General features: G+C 64.4%; 2 protein-coding genes across 11 annotated transcripts in view; one reads left to right on the top strand and one right to left on the bottom strand.

Annotated features, from left to right (window-relative positions):
* AATK (apoptosis associated tyrosine kinase) overlaps positions 1-13,361 on the top strand; it is a 34,067-nt gene extending 20,706 nt beyond the window's left edge. For 3 of the 8 annotated variants that reach the window (XM_033090180.1, XM_033090182.1, XM_033090181.1), the window contains 11 exons: positions 2,613-2,692; positions 3,159-3,277; positions 3,459-3,546; positions 4,262-4,395; positions 5,570-5,654; positions 5,738-5,859; positions 7,367-7,516; positions 7,970-10,622; positions 10,734-10,881; positions 11,031-11,216; positions 12,235-13,361. In XM_033090180.1, coding sequence (XP_032946071.1) covers positions 2,613-2,692; positions 3,159-3,277; positions 3,459-3,546; positions 4,262-4,395; positions 5,570-5,654; positions 5,738-5,859; positions 7,367-7,516; positions 7,970-10,622; positions 10,734-10,881; positions 11,031-11,216; positions 12,235-12,275 — 3,806 coding nt within the window. In that variant the 3' untranslated portion in view covers positions 12,276-13,361. Of the gene's footprint in view, positions 1-518; positions 2,415-2,612; positions 2,693-3,158; positions 3,278-3,458; positions 3,547-4,261; positions 4,396-5,569; positions 5,655-5,737; positions 5,860-7,366; positions 7,517-7,969; positions 10,623-10,733; positions 10,882-11,030; positions 11,217-12,234 lie in introns of those variants that run through there. The other 5 variants (XM_033090183.1, XM_033090185.1, XM_033090184.1 and 2 more) reach the window with 3 other exon arrangements.
* Positions 13,362-14,443: 1,082 nt separating this feature from the next.
* The window catches only part of BAIAP2 (BAR/IMD domain containing adaptor protein 2), a 65,654-nt gene continuing 64,193 nt past the window's right edge, over positions 14,444-15,904 (bottom strand). For 2 of the 3 annotated variants that reach the window (XM_033090178.1, XM_033090176.1), the window contains one exon: positions 14,446-14,895. Coding sequence is in view for 2 of the 3 variants with exons in the window: in XM_033090176.1 (XP_032946067.1) it covers positions 14,826-14,895 (70 nt within the window). In the remaining variant the exon portion in view is untranslated. Of the gene's footprint in view, positions 14,896-15,904 lie in introns of all 3 variants that reach the window. The other variant, XM_033090179.1, reaches the window with a different exon arrangement.

The raw sequence follows: 15,904 nt of genomic DNA, 5'->3' as shown, positions 1-15,904 counted from the left end.
GGGGATGAGGGGCTCTTTGGGGCGCCCTCTGTGGGTGGCCTGTGAATGGGCCTTTCATTCAGGCCCCGGGGGTCGGGGGCAGGTGCAGGCTTCCTGGCCATGTCTCCCATTCGTCCCCGGCCCGGGGCTCCCCCCGGGCTCACCACCCACGTGGCAGATGCCCCAGCCCCGGCCCACCCTGCCCCTGCAGCTGACTTCGAGAGGTTACAGGTCCATGACCAAGCTGGCTTCCAACCCACATCTGCTTGATGCCCATGCTGTAGGGCCCGAGTTGTGTCTGGAGCCTGGGGGTAGGACCCTGCCCTCAGGCCGCCTCCCTGAAAACTCCTCCGCAAAGCCTGTGCCACCCCCAGCTCCTCCAGGAGAACTGAAGACGGGGTGTCAGGTCCTGTAGGGTCTCTGCTGCTACCCAGGCCTGTTATTGAAGCGGTGAGATGCCACCCCACCTGTTTCTGTTCCAGGTCGGGCAGGGCCTGATCAGTGCTGCCCACCCCAGGTGCTGCCCACCCCAGGTCCCAGCCTTCCTCATGGGCTGGGGACCCCAGGGTAGAGGTAGGGGACCATTGGCCACGAGCCCCAGGGCTCAGGGCTCCAGTTGTCACTACCCTCCAACCCCCTGCCAGCGTCGCCATACCACCGGTTAGGGAAGAATCAGGGCTGGGGTTCAAAGGCGTGTGCACATGTGTCGACTGGCGCAAAGGCACCCCCCATAACCCCCTGAAGGCAGGGAGCCTGCTGTAGGGCCCCTGACCACCTGGAGGAACGTGGGGGTGTCTGAACCTGACACTGCTGGACACTGGGAGCTGGGAGGAGCCAGGGGACACTCCAGGGGACACTGTCCCCAGGCCTGGGCCTGGCACATCCCACAGCTACAAGCTGAGATCCCAAAGAATCTTTGAGACCCAGTGTTTTACGCCAGTCTCAGTCTACAGATAGAAATCCCTGGGGGCTCCCCTGGGCTGGTGAGCTTCCCACAGACACGTCTGCTTTCTAACCCAACACTGCAACTGGCCAGCCCGGTGGCGACTGCAAGACCCCTCTCAACAAGAATCATCAGGAAACTTTGAAAAGATGCAGGTTTATGACTCCCAGAACCTGGAAATGTCACAGCACACCTGGGTCACGCGGTGGGGTCGCGGGCAGAGAGAGAGTGCATAGGCCAGGGGTGCTGCTTTTATTGGGGTCCAGAGTGGGGGCTCGATCCTTAATGGTGAATTTAAAACATAGGAGCGGGAATTTAAAGTGCAGGAAGGGAGGGGGGAACCCAAGTGGCCCAAAAGGTCAGTTATTAAAACCAACCAAGATTTCCAGAACAAAGGGGCTTCGTTGGGGGAGGGGTGGGCTCCCGGTCGTGGGGCTGGCTGCCTGTTTATTTGAGACACCCACCTTTGAAGTGTACGCCTCTGCAATCAAAGCTTAAGTCAGGTACTTGCATTAGAAACACCCCCCCCCAAAACCAAAACCGGGCTTACGTGACAATCAGCTTTTCCCACCACTGGGGGACTGCCCCCAGGCACAAAGGGACAGAGATCAAGGAGAGCGATTGCCTGTTTTCTCCATTTTTGCAGCTCTGGTCTGTTTTCTGCAATGTCCCCTGCTTCCAGGGAGGGGGAGATTTCGGGTGACGCTGGGAGGGCAGCCCACCCGGAGGTCAAGGGTTAAGAACCTGGGCAGCAAGTCGCACCCTCCAGACTGAGGGGAGGATGACCCAGCCAGGCCCAGTCTCCAGGCCCCCCAGCCCAGCTCTGTGGGCACTGCCCCTTGGGCAGACCCCAGCACCTCGAACCCCGGCCCACCCTGCCTCCGGCAACTGAGAGGCAAACTTTCCTGTTGGGCTGGCAGTTGGATGCTCCCACTTCCATCACTACCCCCGTGGCCACTGTCAGGACACCTGAGCCTGCTCTGGGAGACCCCAGGCCAGAGAGGGGGGCCAGCAGGCTGGGGCCCCGGGGGAGTACTCAGGGCCCAGTGGGACGCCCCTACTCTAAAGTCTGCTCAGCATCAAGGTCAGCATTTCCTGGGCCCTCCGGGCAGTTGGCGTGGGAGCAGAATTTGGGGAATCCCTCGGGTACAGGAGGGCATGAATGGCCTCTGCAGCCCTGGCCCTCCCCCCACTGACCTCACCCAGGGGGCCTGCAGGAGAATGAGCCCAGTGTGTCCCGTGCGGGGCAGTGCCAAGCAGTCCCCAACAAAGGAGCCTTTGGCGTGCCTGGCGCTGGAATGTCAGCCTGCGGCAGGGGTGAGGGGACAGGCCACTTCAGTACCCTCCTCCCTGTGGCCTCGGTCCCAGCCACACTGCATTGCCTGACCACCAGTCCAGCTCTAGGCCCTGGTGTCCCAGCCCGACTCGTCCCTGTGGCTCGGGCACAGCCTTCCCAGACCCACCCAGAAAGATGCCCGGATGCGACTTGCAGGTCCATGGCTCCCCCCGGCGGCAGGCGCCCTGCTTCTGATGGCAGCCCCCAGGTGTGGCCGAGCACTGGGGGGCTTAGGCTCCCCAGAACAGGTCAAGCGGGTAGCCCCTCAAGGGGTCTGATGAGGGAAGATAGGCGCGGTGAGGTCTCTGAGCTCTAGGCTGAGCTGAGGTCTCTGAGCCCCCTGCCCTGTTACAGTACAGCTGCTCAAGGCCACAGACCTGGGCCGGCACAGCCTCCTGTACCTGGAAGAGATTGGCCACGGCTGGTTCGGGAAGGTGAGTTGCTGACCTCGGGGTGGGGGAGGGGCTGGCGTCGTGGGCCCCTTTCTTGCCTGGGAGGTGGAGGGGGCAGGTTCAGACCTGCTTCTCCTGGGAGCTGCTCCAGCACTGGGGACCCCTCTCCAGGTCCCCATCCTGCTGGGCCCCTTCCTGGGGAGCTCAGGGTCTGCAGCCCCTTCTCAGCTATCCTGTGATCAGATGCTGGGAGGTGCCTCCGAGAGGGCTGGGGGCAGGGAACAGGGAGCAGCCTCTTGCTGGTGGCTTCTCCCTGATCCCCAGCCTGGGCGCCATCCCTCTTCCTCACTGCGGACCCCCAGAGAGTGCCGAGAACAGCGACGACCGGACAATACTACAGCCAGGAGGGTTCACCCGGGAAGGGTCCAGAACCCATTTTGCAGATGAGTAAGGTGAGGTACAGAAAGAGCAGTGCCTTATCCAGGGCGGGTGATGTGCGCCCCCACAGGTGTTCCTGGGAGAGGTGAGCTCGGGCATTATCAGCACTCAGGTGGTGGTGAAGGAGCTGAAGGCCAGTGCCAGCGTGCACGAGCAGGTGCAGTTCCTGGAGGAGGCGCAGCCCTACAGGTGGGTGGCGCCTGGCACAGGTGCGGCTGGAGGAGGTGGGTGCCGGGCTGAGCCAGGTGGTGGGGGTTGTGCAGGGCTCTGTGATCCAAGGCAAGGTCTGTGCCGTCCCCCCCCCTCCCAGACCCTCCCCCACCCCTCCTGCCCGTGTGTGAGTCAGGGGGCAGTCTGTTGGCTCCCACAGGGCCCTACAGCATGGCAACCTGCTCCAGTGCCTGGCCCAGTGCACAGAGGTGACACCCTACCTGCTGGTGATGGAGTTCTGCCCCATGGTAAGTCACACCCTCCCTGGCCGCCCAGCCCGTCTGCCCCGAGCTTCCATCCAGGACAGGGATTTGGGCCCTGCCTCCCCACAGAGAGCACTCTGCTGAGCTGGGGACCTCTTGCCCCACTCTGGGGTCTCCCATTCCCCCCTAAAGTGGGATGGGGGGGTCCTGCCCCACCATCTCCCAGAGGCAACTGTGCTTGAAACTGCCCCCAGGGCCCCTGCCCGCACACACAGATCCCGCCCTGAGCTGAGCTGCCTGCCCACACGGAGGCGCCTTCGGCAGACATGGGTCTGAAGCATGCAGGCCCCACTCTCTGCTTTCTGGGCTCTTGGCCATCGCATTGACCTTGGGGCTTCCCCAGGACAGCTGGGCCCTCCCTGGAGCTAGGCAATGTCAGCAGTTTAGGGAGTTGCCCCCTGGCCCTCTGATCACCTCCCTGGGTTCTGTCCTGGCTTGTGTGGCCCGTCTGCTGGCCATCAGCTAGGCTCCAGTGGTCTGGACAGTGGATGTGTCCCTACTGGCCCCACAGGGCTGCCTGGGTCTGCGGGTGTGGTTTGGACCAGTCGTCCTACAGAGATAGCCCCTGGGGGAGGGCACCTGTTAGCAGGAGCCCGGTCCCCCCAGCAGGCCCTGTGTGGGGAGGCGGTGAGAGGGGCCAGGCCTAGGGCTGGCGGTGCCCACTCCTCACCGGCAGGTGACAGTGCTGCGCTCTTGGCAGGGGGACCTCAAGGGCTACCTTCGCAGCTGCCAGGTGGCGGAGTCCATGGCGCCTGACCCCCTCACCCTGCAGCGCATGGCCTGCGAGCTGGCCTGCGGGGTCCTGCACCTGCATCGCAACAACTATGTACATAGGTGAGGGTGGGGGCGGGGCTGGAAGCCCTGGGTCCCACGGGCTCTGTCGGGGGCTGTGTGAGGCTGGGGCTTGGGGCTCACCTGTCTTCAGCCTCTAGGGGCCACTGGGAAAGGATTGAACAGTACGGGCAGGAGGGCTGGATAGCTGTTCTGTAGGACAGTTAAGTGAAGTGACACACACTGTCCAGCTGGCCTGGGCAGGCACACAGGGCCTGAGGCCTGTCCTCTGTCCCAGAGCTGATCAGCGCCGCCTGGTGGCACCATGTCCGCCCCTGCTCTCCTATCTCCCTTAGGCCTGGGGGGAAGGACGGCTCTGTCCTGCCTCCTGCCCTGGCCCCTGAAGTTGGAAAGATGGGCCAGGGTGCCCAGCATAGGGGGACGTGCCGGAAGAAGTGGCGAAGGATGTGGCCCCGCCATCCCCGGATGCCGCACGGGCCGTCCTCTCCAACAATATCCTGGTGCTGAGTGATGACACACGTAACTCCAGCATCAGTGATTTTGTTGAAGAGGGCAGCTGCCAGCCTCCCGACGTGCCGGCCGTGCCCACCCAGCCCGAGGTGCATAGGAGCACTACGGCGGATGTGGGCTGACCCCACGATTGCCCCAGTGCTCTATGCCCAGACACCCGGCAGGCAGGCAGGGGAGAAGCCGGCAGCCAAGGCTGGCCTCTGGGTTGGAGGTGGGGGGTGGTAACCACACTGCTGGAGATGGGCACTCCACACCCCGCCGTGGGGACCTCCTGGGGAGCTGCGGTGATGGTACAGTGAGCAGGAGAAAGATTGCAGTGTCCCTGGGCTGGCTGGCCCCCGAGGGACTAGTCAGCAGGCTGGTGTCCTAGGAGAAATGGGGAGTGAGTGGGCTGGGGTCGGGAGGGGTTCCAGTGACTGCTATGCCACACTTCTACTGAGGGCCCCGGAATGTTCTAGATTTCTCTGGGCCTCACTTTCCTCATCTGTGTTGTAGAGTTTGAGGCCCGGTCCACGAGGACCCTCCGAAGTGCCCAGTCCTGGGCGAGGGGCCCAGGCTCTATATGGGGAGGGTGGGCAGCCTGTTCAATGCCCCTTCTTGCCCACGCACCAAGCTGAGCCCAAGACGGCCCCGGCGACAAGTGGTTCAGCCCCCTCTGCCCTGGACACCCCAGCACGGCTGGCTGACCATCCCTTCTGCCCCTCAGTGACCTGGCCCTGAGGAACTGCCTGCTCACGGCCGACCTGACGGTGAAGATCGGCGACTACGGCCTGTCTCATGGCAAATACAGGGTAAGTGGGCTGGGCCGGGCCGGGCCGGAGGGGCAGGGTGGTCGCCTGGGCCCTGGCAGTGATGCCGCCCCACGTGCCCACAGGAAGACTACTTTGTGACGGCCGACCAGCTGTGGGTGCCGCTGCGCTGGATCGCGCCCGAGCTGGTGGACGAGGTGCACAGCAACCTGCTGGTGGTGGACCAGACCAAGGCGAGCAACGTGTGGTGAGTAGGTCCTGCGTGCTGCCCGAGTCTCGGCCCAAGAGCCACCAACTCTGTCCCACATGCTGCTGCCAGACCTCACGCTGCCCTACCCTGAGTGGGTGTCCCGTGAGCACACAGGGCCTACAGGCCCGCCGGGCACCAGGGCACGGACTCCCGCCTACCCGCCATTTCCTGCATCGAGGGGATGCGGGCAGGCTGCTAAAAGAAAGGCTGTGTGTGAGGACATGCTGGTCTGTCCCACCTCATCACTCTTTCGGAGCTGGCCAAACAAGCCTCAAGTGAGGTTACGGGGGTGCTGGGGTCACCTGTAGCTGCTGGGGCCAGCGGCCCACAGCGGCTGGGCTGGCGGTATCTGTGGAGGACCCACGGGCCGATGCCCACAGACATCGTGGTGAGAGCGTGCATTCAGGTTGGAGAGCCCTGTGGGAGTGACAACAGGTGGGACTGACGAGTGGGGCGGGGGGCCTCACGAAGTACCTGTTCCCATTCGGAGGGGCTGGTAGGGACTGGGGATTCCCGTGACTGCAGCCTGGACGCACCGAGCCAGGCAGTGTGGGCATTCAGACCCAGTATTGCAGCCCCTGGAAGGCCTGGGCCCGAGCTAGAGTGAGACTCAAAGGCCTGGACTTCCACAGGCTGTGACAGACGTCTCTCCATGGTGGTTCGGTCCCGGCCTTGACCAGCCTCTGCTTTCCCCTCTGGCCTCCTCCCAGCCGCCAGGCCTTGGTCTGGCCTCCCCTGTCCCTGATGAACCCTCAGAGCCTGGCTCCATGGACCAGCTCCCCTTCCTGAGCTTACCCCTGGCCCTCCCCTGAGTCATTGAACCGTGTTCCCGTCGTGGGCACTATCCGCTCTGATCCTCAGCTGTCCATCCAGCTGACCCTCCTTGCCTGCCCACCCTCCTACACGCTGGCTGGGATCCCCTAGATGGTTCTGGCCAAGGCCATCATGACTTCTCCATTGGCAAATCGGCTCTGTCCCTCCCACCCCAAACCTCCCGGGACAGTCCTGGGTCCCAAGGGGCTGGGTGAAGCTGTTGCCGACCAGAAGGAAGCCAGCTGCTTCCTTGCAGCACCGTGTGCTCTGGAAGCCCCTGCCTGTTCTCCTGGCCGCCCACTGGCCCGAGACGTCCCTAGACTCACCCCTCCCTGTCTTGGCACCAGCCATTCCTTCCAGTCTCTGCTGGTGACTGGCAGGACCGGGAGCTTTGCCAGGGCAGCTCCTGTACCTGGTAGTGCCTGGTCTTCACCGTGGCAAGAGAATGAATGAATGAATGCAGACACGAATGGAGTTGGGTTCGTTAAGGCCAGTTTGCTTTTATTTGCCTAGGAACCCTGGGCATGGGCTTGGGCCTGGCTGGGTGGCACGTCCTTCCAGCCTTTGGGAGGGGCGTCCCTGAGAAGCTGGTGTGGTGACAGGAGCGGCCCCTTGTCCCACGCTCCGAGAGCCTGTGCAGCTGTGCCACGCCGACCGTGCCAGCCTCTTCCGATGGCCATTGCCCCTGCAGGTCCCTGGGCGTGACCATCTGGGAGCTCTTTGAGCTGGGCGCACAGCCCTACCCCCACCACTCCGACCGGCAGGTGCTGGCCTACGCCGTCCGGGAGCAGCAGCTCAAACTGCCCAAGCCCCAGCTGCAGCTGACCCTGTCTGACCGCTGGTGAGGGCCCCGTCATGCCAGGCTGAGGCGGGGGTGTCCCCAGCAGAAGGGCTGAGACAAAGGGGTACTCTGAGTCCTCGGGGCAGGACCACCTGGGTTTTCAGTTCACCCTGGCTCCCCGTGGCCTGCACTGACTTCTGGGTCCCACCCTGTGTCCAAAGGACACTGGCCTTACCTAAAGCACAAACTCGCCTGCAGGCAGGGCAGGGTGACTTCAAGGAAAAATGCTCCACCCATTACTGGCTCCCAAACCGCTGAGCCCACCGCAGATTTGGGGTCTCCTTTCCTTAAGGAGGAGATTCCTTTAAACTGGCCTCGAGGGATTTTGAGTGTGAGGAGGGGACCCCACACTCTCATGTTGAGGGCAGACGGGCTCATCCCTAAAGGGACTGGGGGTCTGGGGGTGGGGCCCTGCCGGTGGGCGGGACTGAGCCACCACCTCCCTCCCCGCAGGTATGAGGTGATGCAGTTCTGCTGGCTGCAGCCCGAGCAGCGCCCCACGGCGGAGGAGGTGCACCTGCTGCTGTCCTACCTGTGCGCCAAGGGCACCACCGAGGCGGAGGAGGAGTTCGAGCTGCGCTGGCGCTCGCTGCGGCCAGGTGGGGGTGGCCCAGGGCCCGGGCCGGGGGCGGCCTGCCTGGCACTGGGGGGCGCGGGCGAGCTTGCCGCCGCCTCGTCCTTCCCATTGCTGGAGCAGTTCACGGGCGACAGCTTCCACGCGGACTGCGACGACGTGCTGACGGTGACCGAGACGAGTCGCGGACTCAACTTCGAGTACAAATGGGAGGCGGGCCGCGGTGCGGAGGCCTTCCCGCCGCCGGGGGGCGCGCCGAGCCCGGGCCACACTGCGCACCTGCAGGAGCTCTGCGCCCCCGACGGCGCGCCCCCTGGCGTGGTGCCGGTACTCAGTGCGCACAGCCCCTCGGTGGGTAGCGAGTACTTCATCCGCCTGGAGGAGCCCGCGCCCGTCGCGGGCCACGACCTGGACTGCGCCGGCTGCGCCCCCAGTCCCCTTGCCGCAGCCCTGACCTCCCAGGGCAGCGACCGCAATGAGGACTCTGACGGCAGCGCGATCACCTCGCTGGCTATGGAGCCACTGCTGGGCCAGGCGCCACCCACCACCACCAGCCCCTGGGGCCACTGCGACCACTACCCATGCAGGAGTGTCACTCAGGATCCGCCCCGCCTCGCGCGCCCTCCCTCTCCCAAGGCCCTGATGCTGGCAGAACCCGGACTGGAGGACACTGCCTGGGGTGTGGCCACCTTCTGCCCTCCCTTCTTTGAGGACCCGTTGGGCACATCCCCCTCTGGGACTTCAGGGGCCCAGCGGTCCCTGGGCAAGGAGGAGGAGCCAGGGGAGGCTGAGGCTCGCAGGGCTGCCCAGCAGAGACACTGGAGCTCCAACATGTCTGCCAACAATAACAGTGGCAGCCGAGCACCGGAGTCCTGGGATCCAGGCTACGCAGGCGGCTACATGGACGGCTGCCCCGGCAGGAAGCAGACTCTACGGGCTGTCCCTGAGCTGGGCCACCCTCTGGCCCCAGAGGACCCCAGAGAGCCTCTCCTTGGGCCAGAGGGGGCCTCCTTCGGCCAGAAGCCGGGTCTCTGCCTTGGTCTCCCCCATCTGTGTCCTGCTGAGGGCCTAGCACCTGCCACCAGCCTGGTCACATCCCCCTGGACAGAGGCAGCCGTAAGTGGGGGCAACAGCCCCCAGACACAGCCCAGGCTTCTGGAGGAGGCTGAGGGCTCTGCTGGACCCCAACTGCCCCTTCCATCCATCCCATCCCCATCCCAAGAGGGAGCCCCGCTTCCCACTGAGGAGGCCAGTGCTCCCACCGCCCTGCCTGCCTTGCCCACACCTGCCAGCAGCTGGGCAACTGCCAAGGAGGTAGCCCAAACCCTGGACAGCGGCAGCAGCTTCCTGGAGCTGGAGGCGCAAGGCAGTGAGGATGAGGACACCACAGAGGCCACTTCAGGTGTTTTCACCGACTTGTCCAGTGATGGCCTGCAGGCCGAGAAGCTGGACGTGATGCCAGCCTTCCGCTCCCTGCAGAAGCAGGTGGGAACCCCCGACTCCCTGGACTCACTGGACATCCCATCCTCAGCTAGCGATGGTGGCTGTGAGGTCTTCAGCCCATCAGTGGTTGGCACCTCTGGAGGGCAGCCCCGAGCCCTGGACAGCGGCTATGACACAGAGAACTACGAGTCCCCTGAGTTTGTGCTCAAGGAGACGCACGAACCATGTGAGCCAGAAGTTTTCGGAGAGCTGGCCTCAGAGAGTGAGAGCCCTGGGGCCGAGTCTCAGCTCTCCGCCTCCCTCAGCAGCTTCAGCGAGAAGAACCCCTACCGTGACTCAGCCTACTTCTCCGACCTGGACACGGAGCCTGAGACCCCTGTGGGCCCAGAAAAGAGAGGAGGCGGTGTCCCGGCCCCTGGGCCAGAGCTGGATCTGGAGAGCGGGCAGAGCTCTGGGCTTCAGCCTGTACAGCCCTCCTCTGAGTCTGGGGTGTCTGGAGAGGCACAGAGCCCGGGCCCCAGGGAGGTGCCACCACTGCCATTGTGTGAGGACTCTTCCCTTGAGCCACGCGCCTGCTCCACAGGCCCCAGGCCAGAGCCTCTCTGGCCCCAAGGCCCAGCCCAGGTGCCTCCAGTGCCCAGGCCCGGGCGTTCCAAGACTTTCCTGCTGACCCCGGTCCCACCGAACTCAGAGAGCCACCGCCCTGAGCTCCAGGAGGCCCAGGGACTGCTGTCAGCCCTGCAGGAACGGACAGGGGGCCCGGGCACCCCCAGATCCCCACTCTGCCTGGCCCTGCCAGGACTCCCCACAGCCCCGGAGGGCCGGCAGGAGGACGACGAGGACGACAGCGAGGACAGCGAAGAGTCGGACGAGGAGCTCCGCTGCTACAGCGTCCAGGAGCCGAGCGAGGAGAGCGAGGAAGAGGCGCCGCCCGTGCCCGTGGTGGTGGCGGAGAGTCAGAGCGCGCGCAACCTGCGCAGCCTGCTCAAGATGCCCAGCCTGCTGTCCCAGGCCTTCTGCGAGGACCTGGAGCGTAAGAAGAAAGCTGTGTCCTTCTTCGACGACGTTACCGTCTACCTCTTCGACCAGGTGTGCGGCCGCCCTGGGCCCTGCGCGCGGGTGAGGGTACCTGGCGGGACTGAAAGCGGTGGGAGTGGCCGCTACTGGCCGCCGGAGTCACGTGCTGCTCTGCCCCTCCAGGAAAGCCCCACCCGGGAGCTTGGGGAACCCTTCCCGGGCGCCAAGGAGTCGCCCCCCGCGCTCCTGGCAGGCAGCCCCAGCTCCCCCAGCGTCCCCTGCCGGCCGCGACACGCTGAAGGGTCTCCCGACGGCTTCGCGGTGGAACCGGGTGAGCTGAGGGCGGGGCTACGTGTAGCGGGCGGGGCTTGCAGGGGCGGGACCGGGACGCTACGATTTCCTGGGCGGGCGGGGCCTGTGACGTCACGGGGTGGGCCGGCCCCCGTCATCAGCCGCGAGTGACCACCCAGCGGTTTGCAGGCCGACGATTCGAGTGGGACGACGGCTTGCCGCTGACGCCGTCCCAGCAGCCCGCCCTGGCCACCCCCACCGCGCCCTCCAAGGCGGCCGCGCCCCGCCACTTCTCGCGCTTCACCGTCTCGCCTGCACCCGCGTCCCGCTTCTCTATCACGCACGTCTCCGACTCGGACGCCGGGTCCGTGGGAGGTGAGGCTGCGGCAGAACTGGCGGGAGGGAACACCACATCGGGATAATGGAGTGGGTGGCCGGGAGGGGCACCTGCTGGGTGCCCAGGCCCTGCGTTATTTCTAGTCTTCTGTGCAAGTTGTTTTCAGATGGGGAAACTGAGGCTGGGAGAGGTCGGGTCACGCCAGGCCTGTCTGTCCTGGCCACCTTGGTCAAGGCTTTGCCTCCCTGTCTTCTGGGCTGAGACTGGATGCTGCCTGGTCATCAGGTCTCACCCTCTTCTCGGTCCTCCAGAGGCCCAGGCTGCACACTGAAGACCCCTCACCCTGCTCTCTGCCTGACCGTAGCCTCCCCAAACTGTCCCAGCCCCTGCTGGTCTGCCTCATCCACTGTCCGCACCCTCCTGCTCCCTGCTGGCTCAGGTCCCCCCCGCACATCTCAGATCTGATGGCCCTTGCCCAGTGGCACCAGTGGTGGTGGCTGAGGTGCCTGGTAGGGCCCTCCTCGGGTCTGAGCTCACCCCTCCCTCCATGCTGCACACCTGTCAGCCTCAGACCAGGTTGGGTGTCCCCCACCTCCCCAGTTCTTTCGAGTCTGCTCAGCTTCCCTGAGAGCCCCCCCCAGATGCCTCCTGGTCATCTCGTCCCCCAGGCCGACCCAGCCTCTTCCCTGCTACCCTTGGTCTGTCCCTGGCACAGTGTGTCCTGAATGGACGTCTGAATACACGAGAAGGTCTCCAGGAGGCGTGTGTGTGACCTTGGCCAGCCAGGTCCTGTCTAGGCCTCACTTTCCCCACCTGTGAGAGGAGGACTCAGAGGGCACGTTGAGCTTTGTTGGGCCCAGAGGACAGACCCTGGCCTGGGCCCAGGCCCTGGTGATGCAGCGGGAGAAGTGGCCTAGCGCCCACCAGGCAGAGCTGCTGCAGCCCTGGCTGGTCAGTGGCCCTAGGCCGGGATTGAGGCCAGGTGGGAGTCCTGGGGGAGGGGCTCTAGCAATCCCAGGCATCTGCCCTAACACTCATGTGGCACCTGTTTGCCAGGCCCGGCAGGAGGTGCTGGGAGCAGCTGTAAAGAAGCTTGAGGCCCAGGTGTTCCCCCTCTGGAGCCTCTGCCCGTCCTGCTCCAGGCAGCAGCAAGGATGGTAACCGAGAGTGAGCGGAGTATGGTTCTGGCGGTGGTCAGCAGCAGCTTCCAGCACCTTGATGCCCCACGCAGTGCCCTGGACAGGAGCAGCCATGCACGCCAGCTCGGTTGCTGCCCTGGGGGCAGGATTCATCCTGGACACTCGGGTCTGCTGCTATGCCCCAGGCCTAGTGGCATCTCACCACGCAGCTGCTCCCTCTGCCCTGGCCACTGCTATCAGACTGCTTGGCCTGAGGCCAGGGGACCTGCTCGTGGCTGGAGGGGCTCCCACGCCCTGCCCACTGGGTCCCGTGTTGCACTGCAGAATGCTGTGTCCCTATCCCGGGCGAGAGAATGGGCACAGGCCTCTCCCTGCCCCCTTGGCTCCTTCCGCCTTGTTCTGGGTTTGCTCAGTGCGAGAAGAAGACCCCAGGCTCGGGGGCCCCACCACCCTTACCTCAAAGTCTGTGGCTGTATTTCCCTTACTGACTCAGCTAGACCCAGAAGCTTTCCTTCCCCCTGGGGTCTGGGGCGGCTCCTGCCTGGGTGGCGCTGCTGGAGCCAAGGTGGGCAGCACGAAAGGTGGGGGGCTTTCAGGCCACACCCCTGCTGACACAGCCCCGTTCTAGAGGTGCCCGCTGCTGGCTGGTGTGGGCAGCAGCCCTCTGCAGGGCACTGCCCAGCGTGGCCCAGCTGCCAAAGGAGAGTGGGGGCTGCCCCCATGGTCAATGTCAGGGCGCCTGCCAGCAGGGAAGGGGACTTGGGAAGGGGTGGAGCTGGGAGGGGGTGGGGGCAGGGAGCAGCACAGGGGATATTTTTGTAACCGCTATTGTCAGAGCAAATGGAAATGGGACGATCTTCAGTTACTGTTGCCAAAGAGATGTAAGTTTATTGTTGCTTTGGGAGTGTGGGTGGGGACTCATTTGGGTTTGTGTTTTTGTTTCTTATTAGTTTGAGGCTTAGGATGCTGGTGCAATGATTTTCTTGTTCTTTGTTTTTTTAAGAGAAATCAAGCTAAGACAAAAAAGCCTTCACGCCCAGCGTGTGTTTTCTTTCGGGGTTTGCAGATAGAGCCTTGGGCAAGAGGGGGCATGGCTGTGCTGGGGTGGAGACCCAGCTGCCAGCTCTGTCTTGGGGGCACAGTCCCTCCTGACCGCGGGGCAGAGGGTGGGGTTGCAGGAGGGAGGCTGACCCTTTCCCCACTGTCCCTGGAACACCTTGGTGAAGGGACAGTGACCTGGGTCATAATGTGCCCAGGTGGAGTCTGCCCAGAGTAGAGGGGGACTGATCCCTGCAGCCCCGTCTTCCTGCCCTGTTCTTAGCCCTGCCTAGGTGAGGGTGAGGAGGGGCCACAGACCTCTCCAGAAGCCCTTCCCCGCGTCCTTCAGGAGGCCCTCAGCCCAAGGGGGCACTGGTGAGCTGGGAGGCAGGAGCGCTCTGCAGAGTTGGGGCTTCTGTGCACCCCACCCAAGCATCTGCCCGACATCCCCGTCTCCCCACAGGGCCCCTCGCCAGCTTCTGTGAGCTGACAGGCCTGTGTGCCCGCCGGGACCCCCTGCTCCTGCCCTCTGCTTCTGTCCTGGGGCACGGGCAGGCTGCAGGCAGCTCAGGGTTCCAGGACCCCTCCTTGGAGGGTCTGGGAGGAGTGAGCGCTGCCTGGACCGTCTCCCCAGGTGCAGACTGCTGTCACCAACACTGGTCACCAGGGCTGTATTTCAGCCACAAATATCAAATAGCACCGATCCAATAATAGAGTTTCTGAAATCGGGTATTTCAGCTAAAATATGGAAGTAGCTGAGGTGCGGCCCACCCAGGAATCCCGTGACAGGAACCCCTCCCCCACCAATGGCACACAGCTCAGAGGCCCAGGCCACAGCTCCTACCATCTACCCCGAGAGGAGAGCTGGGGGCCCCAGCAGCCAGTTCTGGATGCAAATGGGGCTTGAGCAGGGAGGAACTGGGATGGAGAAGCCCCCCAAAACTGCTAGCAGGAGTGGGGAGGCCCTGCAGAGCCCCAACCAAGGGCCTGCCAGGAAGTTAACTGCTCTTCATAAATTCATTTTCTTCCAAAGAAGGATGGCAGGGCCCCCTCCGGCACCCCAGGCCTCCTACCCGAAGGCTGACACATCACAGCTGGGCATAGGTGGGACAGTCTGTTTATTGACCAGGCACTTAGGAGCTACGCGTAGCGTGGGAGCTGGGCACCCCTTCCAGCCACAGCTGACAATGCCCCTCCTGCTCCCGCTGGGCTCCACGACCCCCGGCCCACCCAGCAGGTCCCGGCTCCAGCCAGCCCCCTTGTGTTCTCCTCGGCCATGGCCCCAAGATGCCTTGTCCGCAGGAACAGCCAGGGTCCAGCCCAGGCCACACTGAGGTGGGGGCAGCGTCGGCAGGTGCAGGGTATGGAAGGAGAACATTCTCTAAAGGGGGCTGTGCAGACTGTAACAAAAGAGCTTACATGTGGCGTGGGGGAGGAAGGGCCCGGCGGGGAGTGGGTGCAGATGTGTTGTCAGCTGAGGAGGGGGGCAGACCTGTCATTGGTCACTGTCGGCCTCAGGTGGACGCTGGTGAAGGGATTCCTGAGGAGACGAGAGAAGGGAACAGTTACAGTGTGCCAGGGCTGCTCTGCCACCAGCCGTGCACATGGCGCCATCCAGGACCCCGAGGGCCCAGCCTCTGGGCTCAGCGCAGGTGGGCAACAGAGGCTGCTGGGAGAAAGAGGGAGGGGCAGCACCTGCAAGGCCAGCTGACCCCCAATGCACCGCTTTCTGCTACCCCCACGTGGAACCGCCAACCCTCCCTGGCAAGGTGGACGGGAGGGGGTAGGAGCCCCACTGCCCCTCCACATCTGCCTTGGGGCGGGAAGCCAGCTCTTTCCCAGTCCCCAGTGGGCCTGAATCCGAGTCTGGGGAAGGGAGCCACCACAAGGCCAAATGGCCCAGCTGCTGTCCGCCCCGGAGCAGGAGCTGAGCCCGTCTGCAAGGACATGCCTTTTGACACACATGGACAGCTCAGCAGCCCACACAGCCCGGCCCATGCATCCCGGGGGCGGCCTTGGCCCGCTCCACGCTAACACGACAGACACAAGGCGCACGCACACTCGCAGCAACGGGGCTGGCAGGGGGGATGCCCATGGCCCCCTGCAGAGGGGCTGCCACCTCCTCGGTGAGGGGTCGGCCACCCGTCACCCCAGGGGAGCCACACTCTCCCTTGTATGTCCGAGGCCACGGCTGATGGACAGACGGACTGGCCAGACAGGAGGCTGAGATGGAACGAGATGAGCACGAGGGGCCAGTGCCTGGCCCTCACAGAAGCCTGTTCTCAGAGTCCCTGCCATGTGGGGACGACACAGGACAACACGCCGGGGAACGTCAGGCAGCCCCAGGGGTGACAGCACAATGGCACGTGGGACACAGAGGGCTCGGCATGGACAGGACCACACTCCTGGCGAAGCGCTTGGCTCTGGAGCCGTTACCTGGGCAGGAGGCGCCTCTGGCACAGCTGGGCCGGTGTCCACAGGAGCTGAGTGGGCGGGCAGGCGCTCCGTCCAGTGCCCAGGAGGAGAGCACGTGGGGTGGAGGCTGCCCT

Source organism: Rhinolophus ferrumequinum, chromosome 21 (genome assembly GCF_004115265.2).
Source record: "Rhinolophus ferrumequinum isolate MPI-CBG mRhiFer1 chromosome 21, mRhiFer1_v1.p, whole genome shotgun sequence".
Lineage (NCBI taxonomy): Eukaryota > Metazoa > Chordata > Mammalia > Chiroptera > Rhinolophidae > Rhinolophus > Rhinolophus ferrumequinum.
The sequence above is the reverse complement of the archived record's forward strand: the minus strand, read 5'-3'. Positions and strand labels throughout refer to the sequence as shown.